Here is a 20,478-nt window from a genome sequence, read left to right as displayed (position 1 = left end):
TCGTAGGCCTCTAGTTTCTCATATTGAATTGGCGTTGTTCTGAGGATTTCATGGGATACACTTGACACTTGTCCTCCCTGAAGAGTGGCTTCATTATTGCAGATGGGTGAGTGAGGCCTAGAAATCCTAAGCAACCTTACCTCCACTCAGGATAATCCACTCCTATCTCTGGGGTTGCAGACATTGGCTCTTTCTAATCCACAGGACGGTGAAGAATTTCTGCAGTTATGGTTTTAAATTGGCCTATGAGGTCACTTTGAGTCAGAATTGATTTGATGGCAGTGAGTTCGGTTTAGGTTTGGAGTTATTGGGAAAAGTGACTGGACTTCTGAAATTTATTCTAGTCCAACAGATTTCAGGTGTAGCAGTCCTTTCCTACACCTTGCTCTCTTTCAACAAAATATTCCTTATTTCCTCTTCTTCCCTCCTTCCCCATACATACTCTTTGGATTGGGCAAGCATTAGTTCTATGTCTATCTAAAGATTAAAAGAAAGAAAACAAAAAATTTATATTTTGCCTTTAGAGAAATACCATTCCTAGTTAGTATTACTAAATAATTAGGAAATCATGAAGAAAAGATCATATCAAGAAATATCATATCTCTGAACTACAAAATGAAGTATAACAGAAAAAGACTTCTTTAATCAGTTTTTAAAAAGCTTCTTGTTTAATAGCTATCGATTTATCTGAAAAATAGGAAATCAAGTTTTCTTTTAAATGTGTGTGTGCAATGGCTTTCATGAGGCCGTGCATGAGGTGTTTTTTTTTCCAAAATAATATCTCATGTTTGGGATGAATGTGTGAAGAGATGGGGATTTTTTAAATTCCTAAACAAGTACTAAATAACATTCCTTAACTTTTAGACCACATGAAAATAAAAGCTATCTTGCTGTGGGAAGTATGAAGACGTTAATGTTGAATGTGTCCTTGTTTAACGCTGGAGACGATGCCTATGACACCACGCTGCAGGTCAGACTCCCCACCGGTCTTTACTTCGTGAAGATGCTAGACCTGGTGAGTGTTGCAGACAGTCCTGGGCATGCAGTGATTCACATGCTTAACTGATAGCCAGAGGTGGGCAGCTCCAAGCCAGCAGCCACTCTGCCAGACCTCCGTAAGAATGTACAGCCTTGGAAACCAGCTGGGGAAGTTGTCCTGTGTCTTAGAGAATCACTGTGAGTTGGAATTGACTTGAAGGCAAGAGGTTTGGTTTTGAAGTATTGAAATCATGATACGATATTATAATAACTTGCATTGAATGTTTTATTTATCTTTTTAAAAATTATCTATGGTGGCATACTTTATTTCAATATTTGTGTATAAGAGTTGATATTCAAATGTCTCACTTAGGCCCCGAGTAAGTTTTTGAGACTTCCTTGGCCTGCTCAGTAGGCAAGCTCTTTGGAGTCTGAGACAGACCAGAGTCAGCTTCTTGCTTCCTAGTGTCTGCAGGACAGAGAGAAGGGTACCCGGTTAGGCAGGCGGGCAGTTCGATGCCATTGCTGGGCTCCCTGCCACATCCTCATCTGGCGCTGGGATGAGGCTTTGCTGGTTGGAATCCTTGTAGAAACAATGGTGGTCCCATGGCTACAGATCCCAATGTCACTGCTCTTTATATGTGAAGTTTACATACACGGCTTATACTCAAAAATTTCCAACTTGACAGAGCTCTCCAAACATTTAGCAATCCTGATGTCAAGTGAAGTTGCAGGCCGATTCCTCTTTCCCTGCAGAGTTTGAAGTCTCGTTGGGGAGGTATCAATCGGCGGATTTCAGCGAGAAAACACCTGGGTTGCTTTCAGCTCCTTGGTTCTATCTCTTAACAGATGTGACCATCTTTTATCTAGGAGCCAGCTCTAATGCCAACAACATTGAGAGAGGCCTTTGGCCACTCAACATATCCCTGGTGCTCTTTCTTGAGAGTTCTGGGTACCTACCATATATACTTGAGGATAAGTCAAGTTTTTTCAACACTTTTTTATACTGAAAAGGACCCCCAGGTTTTTGTGGTGAAATTAGTTGCCTCGGGTTATACTCGAGTGTCTGCGATATTTGCAAAAAAACAGAGGAAAAGCTTAAGCATTTTAATAATGCTAAAGATAAATTAAGAAATAGTAATAAATGTGCTCATATGAAATTTACTGATCAGTCTTGCAAACACTTGCAAATATTTTTTGGAAAATATGTATTTTCATATAGCATGCAAACTGCCATTAGAATTATTGGGATTAAATAATTCTAGCACATTCTCAGATCCCAGACAGAAAGACCCAATGAGACATGGACTTGTCTCATGATTTTTCTAGAAACTGGACCTGGGATTAAATAGAGAGCACACAAACATTGATGAAAGATTTGTCCAGATGTATTTTGCAGTGAGCTTATATATGTATTTGCATATACACACTATTATTTATTTTTATCTATTTATTTCTCTGTATCTCAAATGTAAACAGAAGATAATTTTCTAAGAAAATGAACACTCTTGGGATGATTTTGCTTTCTTTAAAAAACGAAAACGCAAGTATATGTTCCAACGTCCTTGATTTCTTCCTACCCAAAGCATTTGTTCCATATTTCCCTTTAGGAAGAGAAACAAATAAACTGTGAAGTAATAGACAACTCAGGCCTTGTAAAACTCGACTGCAGTGTTGGCTACATATATGTGGATCGTCTGTCAAGGGTAAGCATTTAGCATTTAGGGGTTTTCTTTACTAAAGTAATATAAAATGTTTTCTATTTTTCTATATCAATATATTTTCCACTTTTCCCTATCATTATGCTATAAACACATATACATATATACAGATATTTTAAATATATATCTATATAAAGATACATATACTCATATATATTTTACTTGTATGTGGTTTTGTTTGTTATTTTTGTTCCGGGTAGGTAGCTTAGTGGTAAAATAAAACAAAAAACAACTGGGCTTGAATTCTTTGAGATTGTGTTTATATTCCTGGCAATGTTCACTGTTCAAAGAACAGAGGGTGGGCACATCTTTACGGCGAGAACACTGCTCCCCATCCTCACCCTTACCCAACACTCCCCACCCCACCCCAGGCGGTCCTATCTGCCAGGCATGTTACCTCTGCTATGCAAAAAGGTGTTTCTTGGCAAGAGTCTTCAATGAAGTTGTGAAAACATTTCTAATTTTGTCAGTCTGGACCTGACTGCCGTTCTTGTCAGCGGCTTTGTCTCTGAATTTTACCTGTGGTAATGCTTGTACTTTGAAATTGTCACAAACCCCCCTCTTCTCTGAGCCTTCCTGTCAAGTGAGAGGCCGCTCATGGCACTCAGCACAGGCCAGTGTGTCCGCCGAGTGTCATAGATCAAGAAAAATTAAATTTAAGTCTATGTTATTTCAAAACATATTTTAGCTAAAGGAACAATCGTGATTTCTCCCTCTCTGTGTTTTTTACAGTTAGACATTAGCTTTCTCCTGGACGCCAGCTCACTCAGCCGAGCCGAAGACGACCTCAGCATCACAGTGCATGCTGCCTGGTATGTTTCATGGTAGAAAAAATAACTGAACTGTAACAACGGGGCCTCCATAACCCCAGGAAGGGGAGCTGTTAGGGCAGCCACAGAGCTGCATTTCTTAGTTGAGTTTGGAGAAATTTTGCATGATATTATCTATTTATTATAAAAAAGGAAAACGCTCTAATGAACAGAGAAGTAAATGATAGCAGTTCAAATGACGAGAACAAATTCCTGCGACCCTGTCATAAAACTCATTTATTACCGCATTCGTATCCCCTTCCCTCCCCACATCTCTCTCCCCCCACCCCCACAGCCCCCAAAGTGTAAAGAATCTCTGAGGATGTAAGGCCTACATGGTATGTAATTATAGCTTTCTCTGAAGAAGATGCGTTGTGCTTGGTGGAATCTAGTGGTGTTTTATTTGTTTGTTTGCTTCTGTAGCGAAAACGAAGAGGAAATGGATAGTCTGAGGAATAACAAAGTGACGTTAGCAATCCCTCTGAAGTATGAGGTCATGCTGGCTGCTCATGGGTAAGTGCAGTATGAGGCCCCTTGCCAAGCAGGTAGCCTTATAGATAAATTTCAGGTGCAAGCCTCTGGAGGTTTCATAAGCACACTACATGGTGGGGCAAGCGGGAAGTGCTAAGTGGTGTGAACTTGGCCAAATCTTATTTCTCCAGAGCCCACATCTACTTCTATAGCGAAGGTATTGACACGTGAGAGAGCTGGGTCTGGACCGAGGCCACCACTCTAATACTCTGGATGGGATGAGACTGAACTCCTCCGTCAAGGCCCAGGAGCCAGCATCCATTGGGACCTCCTAATTTTAGTAACCGTGTTCATGGATCTTTTGATCCAAGACAGATGTGTTGAAAAAGTATGAACGAAGAGATAAGAAAATCTCCAGCGATTTCACTGGAAATGAATCAAAGCTGTTAGTCTTTGTTTGCAAACACGGTTTTAAAACTAGGGGCAATGTTAGCTACAGAGCCGACAGATGAGTTTTCTTGGCTGCTCCACTCTAAGCCAACGCCCGAATGAAAGGGTGGTGGTGTGTCCATGAGAGAAAGACCTGACCATCTGTCTGCTACAGGTCACAGCACCCCAGGGCACCTCAAATTACTCCATCATGACGATGAACTCTTCTAGAACTGACATCATCAAGAAAGACCCACTGGAATACCTCGTCCAGTAGACTAGTTGAGCCACATTATCGTTTCTTTCCATCAGGTTTGTCCACCCAACCTCATTTGTGTACGGATCGCATGAGGAAAACGAACCTCAGGCGTGCATGGCAGAGAAATTTAACTTCACGTTCCATGTAAGAGAAGTGACTGTGCTGATATGGGTAATGGCATTGCAGTGGGCAGCTCCGCGGGCCCCTTCTCCTTCCCGCCAGCCTGGCTGAGAGGGGCAGGGAGCTGCAACACGTGATATGCATGCTCTCTCCTCTTGTGATTTCATTGCTTTTCCCTTGGGGCCTTGTCCCTGGTCCTCAAGCATAAGTCTCCTTATGGAGAGATGATGAAAAAGTCAACAGGTACAAGAGATACTGCTGGTAGAAAAGCAAAGTGATGGGTGAGCTAAATCAACCAGAGACACATAAAGAAAACAGAGGCCATCAAGGCATCTTTAGATGTAAATCAATGAGAGCTCTTCTCAATAAATCCCTTTAAGTACCATCTCATTATGGCTGAGTTAACACCCCAGAGACTAGGCTATGATTAATCACTGGAGGTTGAAATTATTGACAGACCTCAAACTCCGACTGTGTGTGTCCTGTGTACGCTGCACGCTGGAAGCCTCTGCCGCTATAAGGGAGATGCATGACATTTGGTTTTCTTTCAAAGAGCGTGAATATCTGTATTTACACTTATGGAACACATTTGAAGATTGTTCATTTTGTTTTCATTCGTATCAGGTTATCAACACAGGCCATAGCCTGGCTCCAAACGTCAGTGTGGAAATAATGGTCCCAAATTCCTTTGCTCCCCACAATGAAAAACTGTTCAACGTTTTGGACGTGCAGGTATCTACGCATCCATTCAACCTGGTCTTATTATGTGTGTCCTAAGTTAATGCAGGCCAATCCTTCATTCCAAGTGATATCGGCAAAATAGCACTTCCTGTGTACTCATTTCAGTCCATTGCTCTGTTCATTTGCTATGACTTTCCCGTGCGTCTCGGGAGTACATGTCGGACATGATACATTGCGTTACAACTAGAGAATTACACCGGGATCTCTCGGTTGAGGTACACCGCCACAGAACTAAGTTCTGATGATACGTTAGGCTGTATTTTCTGGGTGGTTTGAGCCTCTGAAAGCACTTTAATGGGTAAAAATTATAAGAGCCCTTTAAACGAGCTATATCCAACTCACTAGTTAAGAATCAAAATTCTTGTGCTGATGTCTCCTGCAGAAGTGGTTTCCTTCCCCAGTTTCAAGACAGGAAATCAAAAATTATATCTACTGAATTGGTTTGAAATTTTGATTTTTCAAAAAGTTTTACTAGAATTTCTGATTCAGGTCTTGGGGCATGATACCTTATTACTGTTTTGTTTTATGCCTAAAGCCAGATAAATGTTTCATTTCATCTTAATGTCCAAATTCCATTATGTGCATGGTGTTAATTTATGTAATATTGAACCATTTTAGTAGCTTAGGTCATAGATCCAGTGCACTATAATTTTTCTGGTTTTGTTTGCTTGTTTGTTTATGTCTTTGCCACAGAGATTAAGCCTATCTAAAATAAATCTGTCACAAATTCAGGAATATCTCATATGTTTTAAGAACGATAAGCATGAGGATTTTAAAACTCTCCAGTCTTTGTTGTGTTTTCCCCTAATATTGAAAGGGTTTCCTGATTTTTATCTTCATAGCCTACTACTGGGGAATGCCATTTTATCAATTACGAACGAGTGTGTTTTCAACACCAAAAGAGTGTAGTGGAAACCATGAAAGACATGCTTAATTTCTTGTCAAAGTCTGACAAGAGGCTCTTGGTAAGTGTCGAATGTTGAAGTTTTCTTTGTGCTCTTGGACTCAGAATGAAACACCTCTAGATGCCATGGTTTGAGCTTAGTCTGTCAATTGGCGGAAGAGAGCACACATTTGGATATTATTCTTGGTTATGAAGAACAGACCTGATTAGAAGCTTGAGATGAATTTAGAGTAAATATTTTACTTGGTATGTGTTCATTATGTACTAGATCGATGTTGTCGCAGCCCTTCCAGGATTCCAAAATGCTGTCCTCACCTGACCAGCCTTTGTGGGATGTGATCGATTTTCATTCTTTTCATCTTAATGAAGTTATGAAAAGAAACGGGGGAATCAATCTTACCTTCCAAAGGATCCACATTTTACAGTGGGCGTAATAGATGTACTTGCGTAAGATATAGATTAGGAGTCTTTCTTTCCATTTGGTCCAAGAGGGTTACAGCCATAAGAATAATGAGAATGCATACTCCAGTTTAAATTCTTTTGGTTTCAGTTATAATTTACAAAACATTTGCTTTTAGCAAGTTAATCTTTTGAAGTACCACTAAGGAAAGCAGATTTTTATTATCAAGCAAAAACATTTTAGCCATTTATTTTTAAATGCAGAAAGCTTTGATTAACTTCATACGTATATTAATGTCATGATTTTGTTTCTTTTCAAGTACTGCATAGTCGATGATCCACATTGTTTAATTTTCTTATGCAATTTTGGGAAAATGGAAAGTGGAAAAGAAGCTAGTGTCCACATTCAATTGGAAGGCAGACCATCTGTTTTAGAAATGGTAAGTCTGTGGGTGGTCCATACCAAACCTGTAAATCCAACCATGTAATGTAGGTAGACTACAGAGGCATCAAACAAATTAAGAAGGTCTGAATAAAAGTAAAATTGGAGTAAAATCTAAAATTATGTTTCCATTGATCACTTCAGTACTCCAAATTATTTGAATGACAATTTTTAGTAAATAAACAGGTATTTAGATGGAGTAAATCAAATTGGCCACCTTTGCATTTCATATGTATCCTTTCTACACCCCTTTATATTATTCCTAAAATCTCATCTTTAACTTAAGAAAGTGAAGAGCCAAATTAAGTTTCATAAAACTAAACTAAAACATCAAAAAAACAAAGCATAATTATAAAAGTTTAGTTTCAAAAAGTGAACTTTGAAACATTGAATAGAAAATAAAGGAGCATGTATGTTTCTGAGGAGTACTTTAAGATAAAGCCAGTCTTGATCCCCAACTCTAGGGTCTGTTCATTGAATGTGGATGGTATCGCTTTATCTGAGATTACAGATTAAATGAGTTGATATTTTTATAAACCATAATAATAGCTCATGGCACATCGAAAGACAGAGGAAATGACCTGTTGCAATGTGCTGGAAGGAATATCTTAATTTACTACGCAGTGTGGTGGTCAAGAAGATGTACCAAGCAGGGGAAAAAGAAATACTCAAATTAGTTCTAATTCTGCTAAAAATTAAGTCATAGGGCTATCAAACAATCACTTGACATTTTGCAGTCTGCCTTGTCTTCATTTTAAGCCTAGACTCCTCAACAATGGCACTTTTGATATTATGGACCAGATATATCTTTCTTGGGGGAAGGGAGAGTGATCTGGTGCACTATGGGTATGTCCCAGAATCCCGAACTTCTACTCATTGGTTAGAATGGAATAAAAATGAGCCCCAAATAAACTGGACTCCAGAGAACCTTTAAAGGTAACGAAGAATCCAGACCATAAATGCAATGCTACACGAGCTGCCTTCATTTACGAAATGCGACTTAAATCACAAGCTATCTGCAAAACAGCCCTGCTTACTAAAAGCGTTTCAACACAATGATGTCATGTATATTAATACCAGGAATGAAAAGAAGCACTACAGTTAAATACAAGTGAAATAAATGAGGGAAAATAAATTGTGGAAACCTCTTGAGAGTAGGCAAAGGATTTACCTCTATGAATACATGACTCTGTGAAATAAGGATGAAGGACCTGCCTTTTATTAAACAGGATGATACGTCATCACTCAAGTTTGAAATCAGAGCGACAGCCTTTCCGGAGCCAAATCCCAACGTCATTGAATTAAGCAAGGAGGAGAATGTTGCACATGTAAGCGATTGCTACCTCTTTAAGTACTCTGGTGGGGAAATAGCATTCGTAGGGTGCTTATAATCACTTCCCATGGAGTACCAGGAGTCACAGAAGTAGCTAGTAGCCAAATCATGGAGGGCCTTGCGTACTGCAGATAGCTCTTGTCCACGAGCGCAAGGAGGGCAGGACTCAGAATGGTGAACTTGGTGGGATGAGAACAGGCTGGCTTGGAGAACAACCGTGAGAAGAGCCCATTTTTCACGGGTTCTGCTAAACAGCCATCAGTGCTCTCTGAGACCCAGCAAGAGAATAGAGTGAGTTGTTAGAAATACTAATGGGGACTATGAGAAGTTTCAAAGGAGGTACTATCATGTTTTTAAATTGGTGTCTTGTTTTTGTTTTCATTTTGCTTAATTCATGCAGGTTCTACTAGAAGGACTACATCATCAAAGACCCAATCGTTATTTCACTATCATTATTATTTCTATTAGCTTACTACTTGGACTTATCTTACTTTTATTAATTTCATATGTTATGTGGAAGGTAAGTCTTCAGTAACTGCTGAAACGAAACCATTTTAAAAGGTACTTTTTATGTTCACAAAGTCAGTGTTTAGCTCCAAGTTACTATATTTAAATATGTTAGTATTTAATAACTTTGTAAATTATATCCATAAGCGAGTATACAGTACAAATTTCAGATGTCTGCTCTTAATATTAAAGTCTTGCTATACCTTCTTAATAGATGATAATTTAGTTACAACCAATGCTCAAATCAGAACACTCACTTTGAAAAATACTTGCTTAAGAAAAGTCTCTGAAGACATTGCCCATAATATTGAATGCCATCCTTGAAGGGAAAGTTGTGAGAGAGAATGGAGGAGAGAGCGAGAGGGAGAGAGACAGAAAAAGAGGGAGGGGGGGTATATGGGTACAAAAGAGGGAGAAAAATGGGTATATGGGTACAAAACGATTCTTTATCCAATTATTGCCCAAACTGCATTTTACTAATTATAACTAGCAAGAGCCTTTATAATTAGTATGACATGGAACATAGTTTAAGAAATATTGGTGCTGACCTCTTAAATACTCGACATAGGTACAATATGCTTATTACTATATACTATTAACTGTATAATGCTATTTTCAGGCTGGCTTCTTTAAAAGACAATATAAATCTATATTGCAAGAAGAAAACAGAAGGGACAGTTGGAGTTATGTGAATAGCAAAAGTAATCACGAGGATTAAAGACTCCTTTAAAGTGGAGAGAACTCACCCACCCAGAAATTGAAGACAGTGTTTACAAGAAAACGAGAATTTGCTAAGAATTCTTCCATCGACTTCCAGGACATAATGAAAGTGAAAGCCTCAATCCTTGATTTCTCTCTGCAAGAAAATAACTGTAAATGTGATATTTTACCATGCAAAGATATTTCAGATCTCAGGTGGATTGAAAAACACTAAAGCATTCAGTTTATTCAATCAGAATCCCTAGAAGACATGGTCAATGGAAAAAATGGTATCTGAAAAAATCTTGGAATTGAAATATCTTTCCTCTCAAAGAAATATTGGTTACTATCCTTGCTTGTCTTGGTAAAAAAAATTCCACTGAATGGGTAGTATTTTTGAGATCTATTTGAAAACAAAGGTTCTTAAAAATATGCCACAGAATATTTCAAAGAGCTACTTCCAAATACATGAAAGAGGATCATTATTGATGTAAAAATAATTTATCCTCAAAGATGCTCATGAGTGCACTTGCCTGTGGGCTTCGCTCATCAACCATTTATGTAGTGGTCTACAAACAATATTGACCAAGAAGCAAACTTCAGAGCCAACTCGTAGTTTAAAAAACTGCTTCAGAGTGACTGTGGTTCTGCTCCTGTGTATGTGCAGATGGTTTTACAAAGTATACGTGTTCAAGAAGGTAAAATCATGAGTCCTTCTGCAACACAGTGTTAAGAAGTGGCTACTGTTAGGTGCTGTCAAGTTGTTTTTGATTTGTAACAACCGAACGTGATAGAGAACCACCTTATAGCGTTTTCTTCACTGTAACCTTTACAGAAATACATTGCCAGGACTTTTGACTGTGTACACAGAAGAAATTCTTTTTAAATCAGCCTCAGATTGCTCTTTGTTTATGTAAATAATACTTAAGGATTCTCTTTTATAATCTGTAATAACAGATTAGAAATGCTGCATTTCAGCTAGTATTTGAAACAGAAAATACTGATATATGTAATGAAATATAAAAACTGTACTATGAAAATCACTAATGATTTTTTTAAACAAAGAACTGCAAACAATACTTAGGAGCTAATGCTTCATACAAAGAGTGTACTGTATAAAATCTGACTGTCCTAAAAAATTTAGAAAATCACAAATACTTGTTTGAGTGGTACTCGTTCCCCTTCAAACACAAGCATTAAGTACATATTCATCAAGTCTATAAAAATATTCTCCTTTGAAAGGAGAGAAGGAAACCACAGTTGATAAATTCAATTAAAAAACAAAATATACTCATTTAGTTTATATACAGTGAATATAAATGTAGTCTCAAAATTCCCACAATATCTATGAGAGCGAAACTATTCTCTTACTGTGAATATTGTTGTAAGATTCTGTTTTATAATGAACATATCACCTGGAATTTAAATAATTTAAGTTAAAACTTTTCCATTTATAAAGAGTCGTTTTTACATTTCTTCATGTATATGGTTCTGATACACTGCGCGCACTAGGGTGTAATTTCATTTGAGTTGTTCTGTATCTATCTGTGTTTGTCTTAGCGATCCATTGCTGCTCCAACAGAAATACCATAGTATATAGCTTGAACAAACAAATGTATTCTCTCCCAGTTTAAGATGCTAGACTTTCACATTCAGAACACATCTGTAGGGGAAGACTTTCTGTCTGTCAGCTCTGGAACGGGGTGGAGATCTCTTCAACATTTGTCAGCCCAGCCTCTCTTGAAGACTTCCATGCATCTGGTTAGCCATCTTCCCCTGTGTCTTGTAGTTTCTCAGCACAAAGAGCCCAGGTTCAAAGACGCTCCTCCAGCCCCGGCCCTTCTTTCTGGGCGGTTCTAATGTCCTCTCTCTCCGGTTATCTCTCCTCGAAGGTGATGGCGTCACTCCTCAGGAAAATTCCACTTACCTTGGATCAAGGCTGCACCTAGAGTGAGGGGTAATATCCTGCCTTCCATTCCTTTCAACTGCAACAGGTGGTCACACCAGAGCGCATCATGGGGTGGAGTATGGCATTACATAACTACCACATTATAAAGAGAATGTGGGAAAGCACTGAGCATCAAGGCACAGTCAAGTTGACACACATTTTGGGAGGATACAATTCAATCCAGGCTGTTTCACCTCTTAAATCCACTGCCATTTCTCATGGTTTCTGTAAATCTTTATGAGAGCAAACTAACCGTTGGCCTGCTGAGCTGCTGCTGGGTTTATACTGATGACCTTGAAGTTAGAAGCTCAATACTTTACCCAGTGCATTAGCACGACTTCTTTCACCCGAAAAATCCGCCTCCTTCCACATGCAAAACACTCTCTCCCCTCCCATCATATCATCCAACAAGTATTAAATCAATGCCAAGACCAAATTCTATCCTGAGTCAAAATTCCTATTCATTTATGAAACACAGAGTAAAAAGTACCTGCCTCCAAAGTACAGTGGTGAAACAGTAAAGGCAGACACTGCCATTGTCCCCCTTAAAACACTCAGTTCCCTGCCATGGAGGCAGTGGTGACTCACAACAATCTACTGGGGGTCCTGACCCACTGTAACTATTTACAGGAGTAGAAAGCTCAGTCTATTTCCCGTGGAGCTGCTGATGGTTTCAAGCTGCCAGTTATGTGGATCGGAGCTCAATGCATGACCTCGATGCGACCAAGACTCCTAGTGTCATTGCAGATGGAAGAAAATGGAAAAGAAGTATAGTCCCCAAGCAAGTCAACACACCAGCAAAAACAATGTACATTAGCTCTTCCAGCTTGAAAATAATCCGTGTTCTCTGAGACGTTGTAGGCGATGACAGTGCCCGCCAGATTCTGGGTATCAGCTCTGCTCCCTGGAGCCCCACCTGCCAGACCCACTGGGGTGGCAACCCTGTTCCTTTGACTCTGGGTGGCCCATTCTCTTAGTCTAGCTGAGTGGTGACCCCATCCTTGGGTATGGCAGCCCTGCTCCCTCAACTGTGGACTGCAGGTCTAGCCCCATTCTTCTAGCCCTTGTGGCCGACACACCAGGATCCCACACCGTGGAGCGAAATGGAAACTGACTCTGAAATGTAGGAGACGATCGCTCACCATTTAAAATCTCAGAGCCCGTGGCCTCACCCTTTGAAATGCCAGAGGTCATCGTGGCCCTGCCATTTGAAACGGAGTCGGCTCTTTTCCTGTTTCTTCCTTTCGCAGCGTCTGCTTCCTGGTTCCTAGCCTCTAGGTCCACTGGGTTTCATGGGTCAGGCCAGCCTCTGCCCTGCTTGGGCAAATGTTACCAAGTTCTCTGGTTCTACCTGGGCCCAGCGGTACTCCTCTCCACAAGAAAGCCCCAGCCCAAAGGCACTCGGGCATCTTGTTCTGAGGGTTGACTACTGTGTCATCCTGTGTCATTCTCTTGGTGCTGTTGCCACCAGTTCTCGGCCTCTCCTTCTCAACCTCTGCACCAGCTTCCCCCACTTCTTCCCCACAATTGTCCATAACTCTAGCAGCAGACTCTTCAAGGCAATCTAAGGTTTTCCCATGAAGCATCTTAAAACTCTTCCAACCTCTAACCATTACCAAGTTCCAAAACAATTTCTAGCTTGTAGGTATCTATTAGAGGTGCACCTCATTCCCAATGTCAAATGCTGTCTTAGTTATCTAGTAATGCTGTAACATAAACACCATAGTGGGTGCCTTTAACACAGAGAAACTTATTCCATCAAAACGTAGGAGGCGGGCAATCCCAATTCTGGGGAGGGGAAGGCTTGCTCTCTGTTGGCAAGGTCTTTGCTCCCTTTCAACATCTGTGAGGCCAGCATCCCCTGGAGGTCTCCCTGGGCTTGGGCATCAGTCTTCCCCTGGGTACAGGAGGTTCTCAGCCCTGGCTCCCTGGATCCAGAGGTAGGCTCTGCTTCTGGCTCTGGGTGGGGTGTAGGACCCTCTTTGTCTGCATGCTTCTCCTTCTGCCATAAAGGAATGATGCAGGCCCCAGGAAAACCCCACTCCAGGAAGGCAGTTTCATCCTCCTTGGCTAAGCCCCTTAGAATTGATTGGCTGGTAATATCAGATCCTATCATAGGGGACGATTATATTACTTAACTACTCAACCCCTGGAGATCATGATCCCACCATGCTGACATGTATTTTGGGGAGGTGAGGTGGGGAGAATGTAATTCAATACATGACAAATGTATAATAAATTGGTGGACCTTTTAAAACAATCTCTCATTGAAAATGAAAGGGACAGCTATATTGGAGATCAATCTTTACTGTAATGGAAAAGAGTCCCTTATATAAAACCATGCCAGCTGTTCCTCTTTAAAAGAAATTGTATTGAGCTAGAATGAACATATCCCACAAGTCACAGGTTCAATCCTATCAAGACGGGGTGTGCAGCCATTGCCACGACCCACTTGGGGACTTTTCTTCTTTCTTATACCCCTTGATGCTGACTCCCCACTTTCCCCTCCCCACTTTCCCCTCCCCACTTTCCCCTCCCCGTCTGTTCCCCAAGGCAATCATGAACCCAGCTATCCCAATTTCCCTATACAAATAGCCCTCCAAAACAAGGGTCAATCGTAAACAAGGATACCTCTTTAGACTTCATAGTCCATGTGAGTTGGTCTGTTATAAGCTTTGGGGAATGAGGGTGAGTGTACAGATTCCTGGAAGCACTTGAGCAGTCAAATATATCTTACAGATTGTAAGACAAAGTGACAATAAACGTGAAACCTCTGTGTAGACCCATAGAAATAGTTATAGAAGATGTCATATTTTAAACTTACACCCTTGTTAGTAAAAGTCGTTTTATGCCTCTACCAGTATTCAAAGAAGCCGTGGTGATGCAGTGGTTCCATTGCTGGCTGCTTTGCAGGATAAAGATGCGGCGGTCTGCTTCCGGGACCACAGCCTTAGCAAACCTGTGGGGCAGTTCGACTCTGTCCCAAGGAGTTGCAATGGGCTTGACAACAGCAAGATCCTAATGAAATGCTAACTCATTCTTTCAGAAGGATGTGTGGAAACGATGAAGAATCAAGCTCAAGCAGAGCTTTGCTGCTGGAGGGATGAGGCCAGGGAGCAGTTAAATGTGGTTCTTTGCTGTGGAGATGCCAGTCTCTCAGCTGTGCTCAACATTACTGAGCACACTGAAAACACGTCAGGCTTGCCTACACCCGTGTGATAGGTTTTCTCTGCCAGCATGGCTCCCCTAGGAACATGTGGGTGCAGTTTAGCCTGTCCATCAGGTCACAGCTTGATTGGAAGGCAACTGAGATAAATGGGTTTCTGCCATCTCCATTTTTCCTGGAAGGCGGGCCACTCTCACGCTCTGCTCTCACCTTCCTGGTGACCAAGCACGCAGAGCCAGGCTGAGACTTTCCAGAGCCCTGAGATGCTTCCCCCGCCACTGGATCCACAAGACTTTGCACTTACTGGCCCGTGATCTTCCTGCGTTTTGTAACAGTGCATTTGCTGAAGAGGGATTTATGGACTTTTATCAGAGTTAGGAGCTACTATTGGACTTATGGACTTGATCTGGACTGGGCTGGGATGTTTTCTTAATATATAATTACTCTTTGCTATAAAACTCTTTCATATATATAAAATCACTGGATTTATTTCTCTAGCCAACCCACCCTAACACAACCATATTCTCAGGTGCAGAAAGAGCACAGGTACTTTTAGCCAAATGCTGCCTAGTTAAAAAGATAATGGTTGTATAGTTTGAAATAAAATTTCTTAGAGACTTTTAGAATGTTTTTAAAGTTAAGTGAAAAAATCAACTGAGTTTAAAAAAAATTTTAAAGATCATTTTATTGGGGGCTCTTACAGCTCTTATAACAATGCATACATCAATTGCATCAATTATATTGTACATATGTTGACATCATTTTCTAAACATTTACTATTTGAGCCCTTGGTATCAGCTCCTCCTTTTTCCCTCCTTCCCCCACCCTTCCATCCTCGTGAACCCTTAATAAATTATAATTATTTTCATATCGTCCACCAACCGCTGTCTCCCTTCACCCATGTTTCTGTTGTTCATCTTCCTTGGGGGAGGGGGGTTATGTGTTGATCATTGCAATTGGTTCCCCCTTCTCCCCCCACCCCCAACAGCCCCACCTACCCTGGTATCGCTACTCCAATTTCTGTTCCTGAGAGGTTTATCTGACCTGGATTCTCTGTGTTGTGAGCTCTTATCTGTACCAGTGTGCATGCTCCGGTATAGCCAGAATTGGAAGGTAGGACTGGGGTAATGATAGTGGGGGGTAAGGAAACCTCAAATAACCAGAGGCATATGGTGTGTTTCATTGGTGCTATACTTTGCCCTGGTTGACTCATCCCTTTCTTGTGACCCTTCTGTGAGGGGATGTCCTATTGTCTACAGATGGGCTTGGGGTCTCTGCTCTGACTTCCCTCATTCTCAACAATATCTTTTTTTGTTGTTCTGAGTCTTTTGATGGCTGTTAGCTGATCCTGACACCTCATGATCACACAGGCTAGTGTGCTGCTTCCAGGTGGGCATGTTGCTTCTCTGCTAGATGGCCGCTTGTTTAACTTCAAACCTTTAAGACCCAGACACTATATCTTTTGATAGCTGGCACCATCAGCTTTCTTCACCATATTTGCTTATGTACCATTTTGTCTTCAGTGATAATGTTGGGAAGGTGAGAATCACAGAATGCCAGGTTTTTAGAACAAAGTGTTCTTGCGTTGAGGGAAGGCTTGAGCAGAGGCCCAAAGTCCATCCATTTCCTCAATGCATTGCCATTTAAATATATGTACAAAGGCCAATGCCTGTATGTTTATTAATTATCATATATACTCGAGTATAAGCTGAGTATATTTTCAGCACATTTAAAAAAATCATTGTATTGGGGGTCAGCACATTTTTAATGTAGTTTTTGTGGTAAAATTAGGTGCCTCGGCTGATAATCAGGTGGACTTATACTCAAGTATATACAGTACTACATTTACATATTTACACACCTATGTTTATACCTCCACCCATAGCGTTGCTTCTGAGATCTTTCATCTGTTTCCTTTGACCTTCCTCCTGCAGGAGTTTTTAATTTTCATGACTCATTTAGGAGCCCTGGTAGCATAGTGATTGCACTTTGGGTTGTGAACCACAAGGTTGGCAGTTGGAAACCACCGGACATTCCCCCTCTGCAGGGGGAAGACAGTGCTTTCTACTCCCATAAACAGTTACAATTTCAGAAACTCACAGGGGCAGTCCTACCCTGTCCTGTAGGGTCACTATGATCCAGTATTGACTGATGGCAGTGAGCTGTTGTCGTACAGTCCCTGTGAAAGCTTATGGATGTCCCCAAATCCGTTTGCAGGGTCCTCACAAGGACTCACCCTTCACTGAATTCCCTCTGAAGCTCAACCAGGGAAGTGAACAGTCGCCCTCAGAAAAAGCGTATTGGAAAAGGCTTTATTTCCACCCTCCTGACCCACCAGGGAGTGGCAGCCCCCTAGGGGGACTTGCCTGAATGCTTGATGGGGTCATCATAGGGCCATGGCTGCCTTGGACAATTTGGTGAATATCACAATGTACCTATCCCAATCATGGCCCCGTTCCCACTCTGCTAATCTAATCCCATCTGTAACTATGATGTATTGATCTGCTGCCAAGAACACATTTGTAACACATTTCTGTCAATTCCCGTGTCATTTTCAAGGTCATGTATGTCAGCCAACCAGTGGATGCCATTATGATCTGGTGCTAATGGTCTCCCTCATTCGGACAATGGCTTTGTCTTGTCCTCCTCCATCTTGTTTATGACTTTTATAATTTTTTTCTTTAAAAATCGCGACATAGCACTCTTTTTGGCAAATAGAGTAGCCACTGGAAATACCTGGAACAATGGTTCTGTTTCAGCTTATGTCACCAACTAGCTGTGTGATCTTGTAGTTTCACCACTATGGGGTAGTGATTGCAATAGCAAAACCAGAGCACACTTACATGATCTCCTTGATCTCTTCTTACCAGTCTATAAGAAATTTAACAATAAAAGGACAGACTCAAATCTCAGAAAATGCAAGAATTTATATTGTTTCACTTTAGAATTACCTAGGTTAAATTTTGACATGTTTTCATGCTCGTTACATTGTAACTACATGACTTGTTTACTTTTAACATCAATACCATGTTCTTCAAAATCAAATTTTGTTTTGATATATTTATTTTTATCTAGATTTCTTAAAGTTCTGGATTTGATTTTTTAGTAGCATCAAAAATAGCTATTATAATACCTTAAAATACACTTCTATTAAGATATATGTTTAAAGTGTGACTATATTCCTTCATAGTAAAGCTCTAGTTGTCGCATTCTTTCACAAACAATTGCATGTTGCTTTGCCGTCATTCATGTCTTCCACATCTCCACCGTAAAGACTAATAAGTCTTGGGTGCAATCTGTAAAGAAAATAATAATATGCATCAGTGATTATCCCATCATTCTGCACTTTCCCACATCAATGTATACACACATAGAGCAGATAAGAAGCATGGCACAGATTGCCAAGTACGACTCTAATGTGAACCCAAACCAAACAAGTCAACCGAGCACATGCTCCTGCAATCTAAAGCTGCAGTACAAAACAACCCCCCAAAAACAAGCAACTGATCCATCTGCACCAGTGTTTACTGTAAGCCATTCTTCCCCAATACCCTAACCATGGCTCTCCTTGTCTCTGCAAACACAGTCACCTGCTGAGCACTCAACTCCCATCTAGTGAGCGCCTTGCACCCTTCTTGCACCCGGGAAGTCTTCATTCTTAACAAGATTGAGTTGGCATGTTTCTAAACCTGCCGTTTGTTCCTGTTAGGTTACACAGTAAATTCTTTTTTCATGTAAAATACATTGCATGCTTTGCAAAACCTTGATAAAATCAAGTGCATGAACACAAAACACAATAGTATTAGCCATGGGTAAAATGAAACTGAAAGACGGGGTATGGGGCTAATTATAAGCACCTGGAAGAATTTATCACTCTGATATCTTCACAGGATTTAAATTCTTAATATTAAAACGAATTTTAAAAAATAAATTCTAAATATTTTTAAACCAAAATTGAGATTGTAGATATGTTAGCTGTATGTGGTATATATATAGAAAGAGAGCTAATTAAGAATGTCAGAGACTCATAATTTTTTTTAAATGGTGAAAAATGCAAGGTTAAACTTCTTTTTCTTATTTATTCAAGGCTACGCAGTTATCTTTTCATGGTTCCCTGATTTAGTGGCTTTTAAGGAGGACTATTAACAGGCAGCTGCCTACAGATGTGAGAAAAGTCTCCCAGTCAACTGTCTCGGTAATGTGAGAGAAGCTTCTGTTTTATTATGAGAGATATGTCTACTAGTAGACAAGTACGTTGACGAAATAAGTACACTTACTTTACATGGACCTCAGATGCTACTTCCAGTAAGTCTCCGTCTACATTCCACGGGAAACTGTTTTCAAGACCAAGTTCATGAGGCTCATGTCTCTCTTCTGAATTGTGTCCACTCAAATTACTCTTTTGTTGAACTTTTACTTCTCCAACAGTGTAAGTCTCAACAAATGGAAAATTGAACTAAAGAAAACAAATGTAAATAGTCATGCTGGCACTTACCTGTAACTGCTCCCACAAATCAAAGAGTTTTCTCCATCTTCTCTTGCAACTCAATATGGACATTCGTACGGACATATTCTTATATCTCTGAGACTCTCAGAAAGACTAGGGATCCAGCTTGCAGAGGAAGGCGCCCTGTTTTGTTTTGCTTTGTGGTTTTGTGTTTGTTTTTCTGGAGTTTTCCTGACTCACTTAATAGCTAGCAGCTGGAAATCTTCTTTCTGGACAAATAGTACATGTTTATGAAAAATTGCATACAGCAATTACATTATAGACCTTTCATCTAAAGACTGACTCTTTAATGCTCCTCTGTTGACACAGAAGACTGCTCTAACCCACTGCCTAAATTATTAACTTGGTTTATGTGAAGAAAAGTAAACTCTAAAATAAGTCTCAATCTTAGAATTTAATTGGGAAGAATTTAGGTCTAAATGTACCAACATGAGATGGCAAAGGATCCTTTCTTGAAATAAAAGAGGAAGTCAGTCAAGTTGATTTTTTATAGGTGTCTTGTCTGCTTCATTCCCACTGTAAGGATAGATACAAGATGATTGTGTGTGTTTACTAACCACTATAGAATGGTACAACCTAACATTCAAATTTATTTCTTCTTTTGGTTTGCCTAAGATTTCTATAGTGAAAAGTATTATGTGCTCTCTGAAATGACTAAGAAAGGGTAGCCAAATAACATCTTAAGGGAAGTGCACAATAAGAATGCAGAGTGGCATGGGAGGAATAATTGGTGTCAGAATTGGTGAAGAAGGAGAAAGAATGGAGGGATGTCTGATCCCTACCTCATGGCTATAGGGAAGCCAGACGATGTCAGCTATGTCACCCCTCCAAGCTGCTACCTCAACTGATGGCTATTAGCATAATATGGAATTATGTCAATTTTAACAGTATGTTGTGAACCCATGCTTACTCAAAATATTACATTCTATACTAGAAGCTAGTTTTATGGATTCTTGATAGACTTTCATAAGTCTATTACATCAAATCACCAATTGCTAGGTCAGTACTTCACAAAATGAATCTCCACTGCTCTGGGCGCAACACC

At 40.3% G+C, this 20,478-nt stretch overlaps 2 protein-coding genes across 2 annotated transcripts in view; one reads left to right on the top strand and one right to left on the bottom strand.

The window, feature by feature from the left end:
• Window positions 1-11,161, top strand: part of ITGA4 (integrin subunit alpha 4) — an 88,485-nt gene extending 77,324 nt beyond the window's left edge. Inside the window, exons 18-28 of the mRNA XM_075528999.1 lie at window positions 865-1,015; window positions 2,589-2,684; window positions 3,432-3,511; window positions 3,932-4,021; window positions 4,721-4,811; window positions 5,412-5,519; window positions 6,371-6,493; window positions 7,152-7,271; window positions 8,503-8,601; window positions 9,007-9,126; window positions 9,733-11,161. Of these exons, the coding sequence (XP_075385114.1) occupies window positions 865-1,015; window positions 2,589-2,684; window positions 3,432-3,511; window positions 3,932-4,021; window positions 4,721-4,811; window positions 5,412-5,519; window positions 6,371-6,493; window positions 7,152-7,271; window positions 8,503-8,601; window positions 9,007-9,126; window positions 9,733-9,831 (1,177 nt within the window). The 3' untranslated portion in view covers window positions 9,832-11,161. The remainder of the gene's footprint in view (window positions 1-864; window positions 1,016-2,588; window positions 2,685-3,431; window positions 3,512-3,931; window positions 4,022-4,720; window positions 4,812-5,411; window positions 5,520-6,370; window positions 6,494-7,151; window positions 7,272-8,502; window positions 8,602-9,006; window positions 9,127-9,732) is intronic.
• Window positions 11,162-15,691: 4,530 nt separating this feature from the next.
• The window catches only part of CERKL (CERK like autophagy regulator), a 135,295-nt gene continuing 130,508 nt past the window's right edge, over window positions 15,692-20,478 (bottom strand). Inside the window, exons 12-14 of the mRNA XM_075529078.1 lie at window positions 19,204-19,382; window positions 18,194-18,222; window positions 15,692-15,741 (exon numbers count right to left, since the gene is read on the bottom strand). Of these exons, the coding sequence (XP_075385193.1) occupies window positions 15,692-15,741; window positions 18,194-18,222; window positions 19,204-19,382 (258 nt within the window). The remainder of the gene's footprint in view (window positions 15,742-18,193; window positions 18,223-19,203; window positions 19,383-20,478) is intronic.

This window comes from Tenrec ecaudatus, chromosome 13 (assembly GCF_050624435.1).
Source record: "Tenrec ecaudatus isolate mTenEca1 chromosome 13, mTenEca1.hap1, whole genome shotgun sequence".
Lineage (NCBI taxonomy): Eukaryota > Metazoa > Chordata > Mammalia > Afrosoricida > Tenrecidae > Tenrec > Tenrec ecaudatus.
The sequence above is the reverse complement of the archived record's forward strand: the minus strand, read 5'-3'. Positions and strand labels throughout refer to the sequence as shown.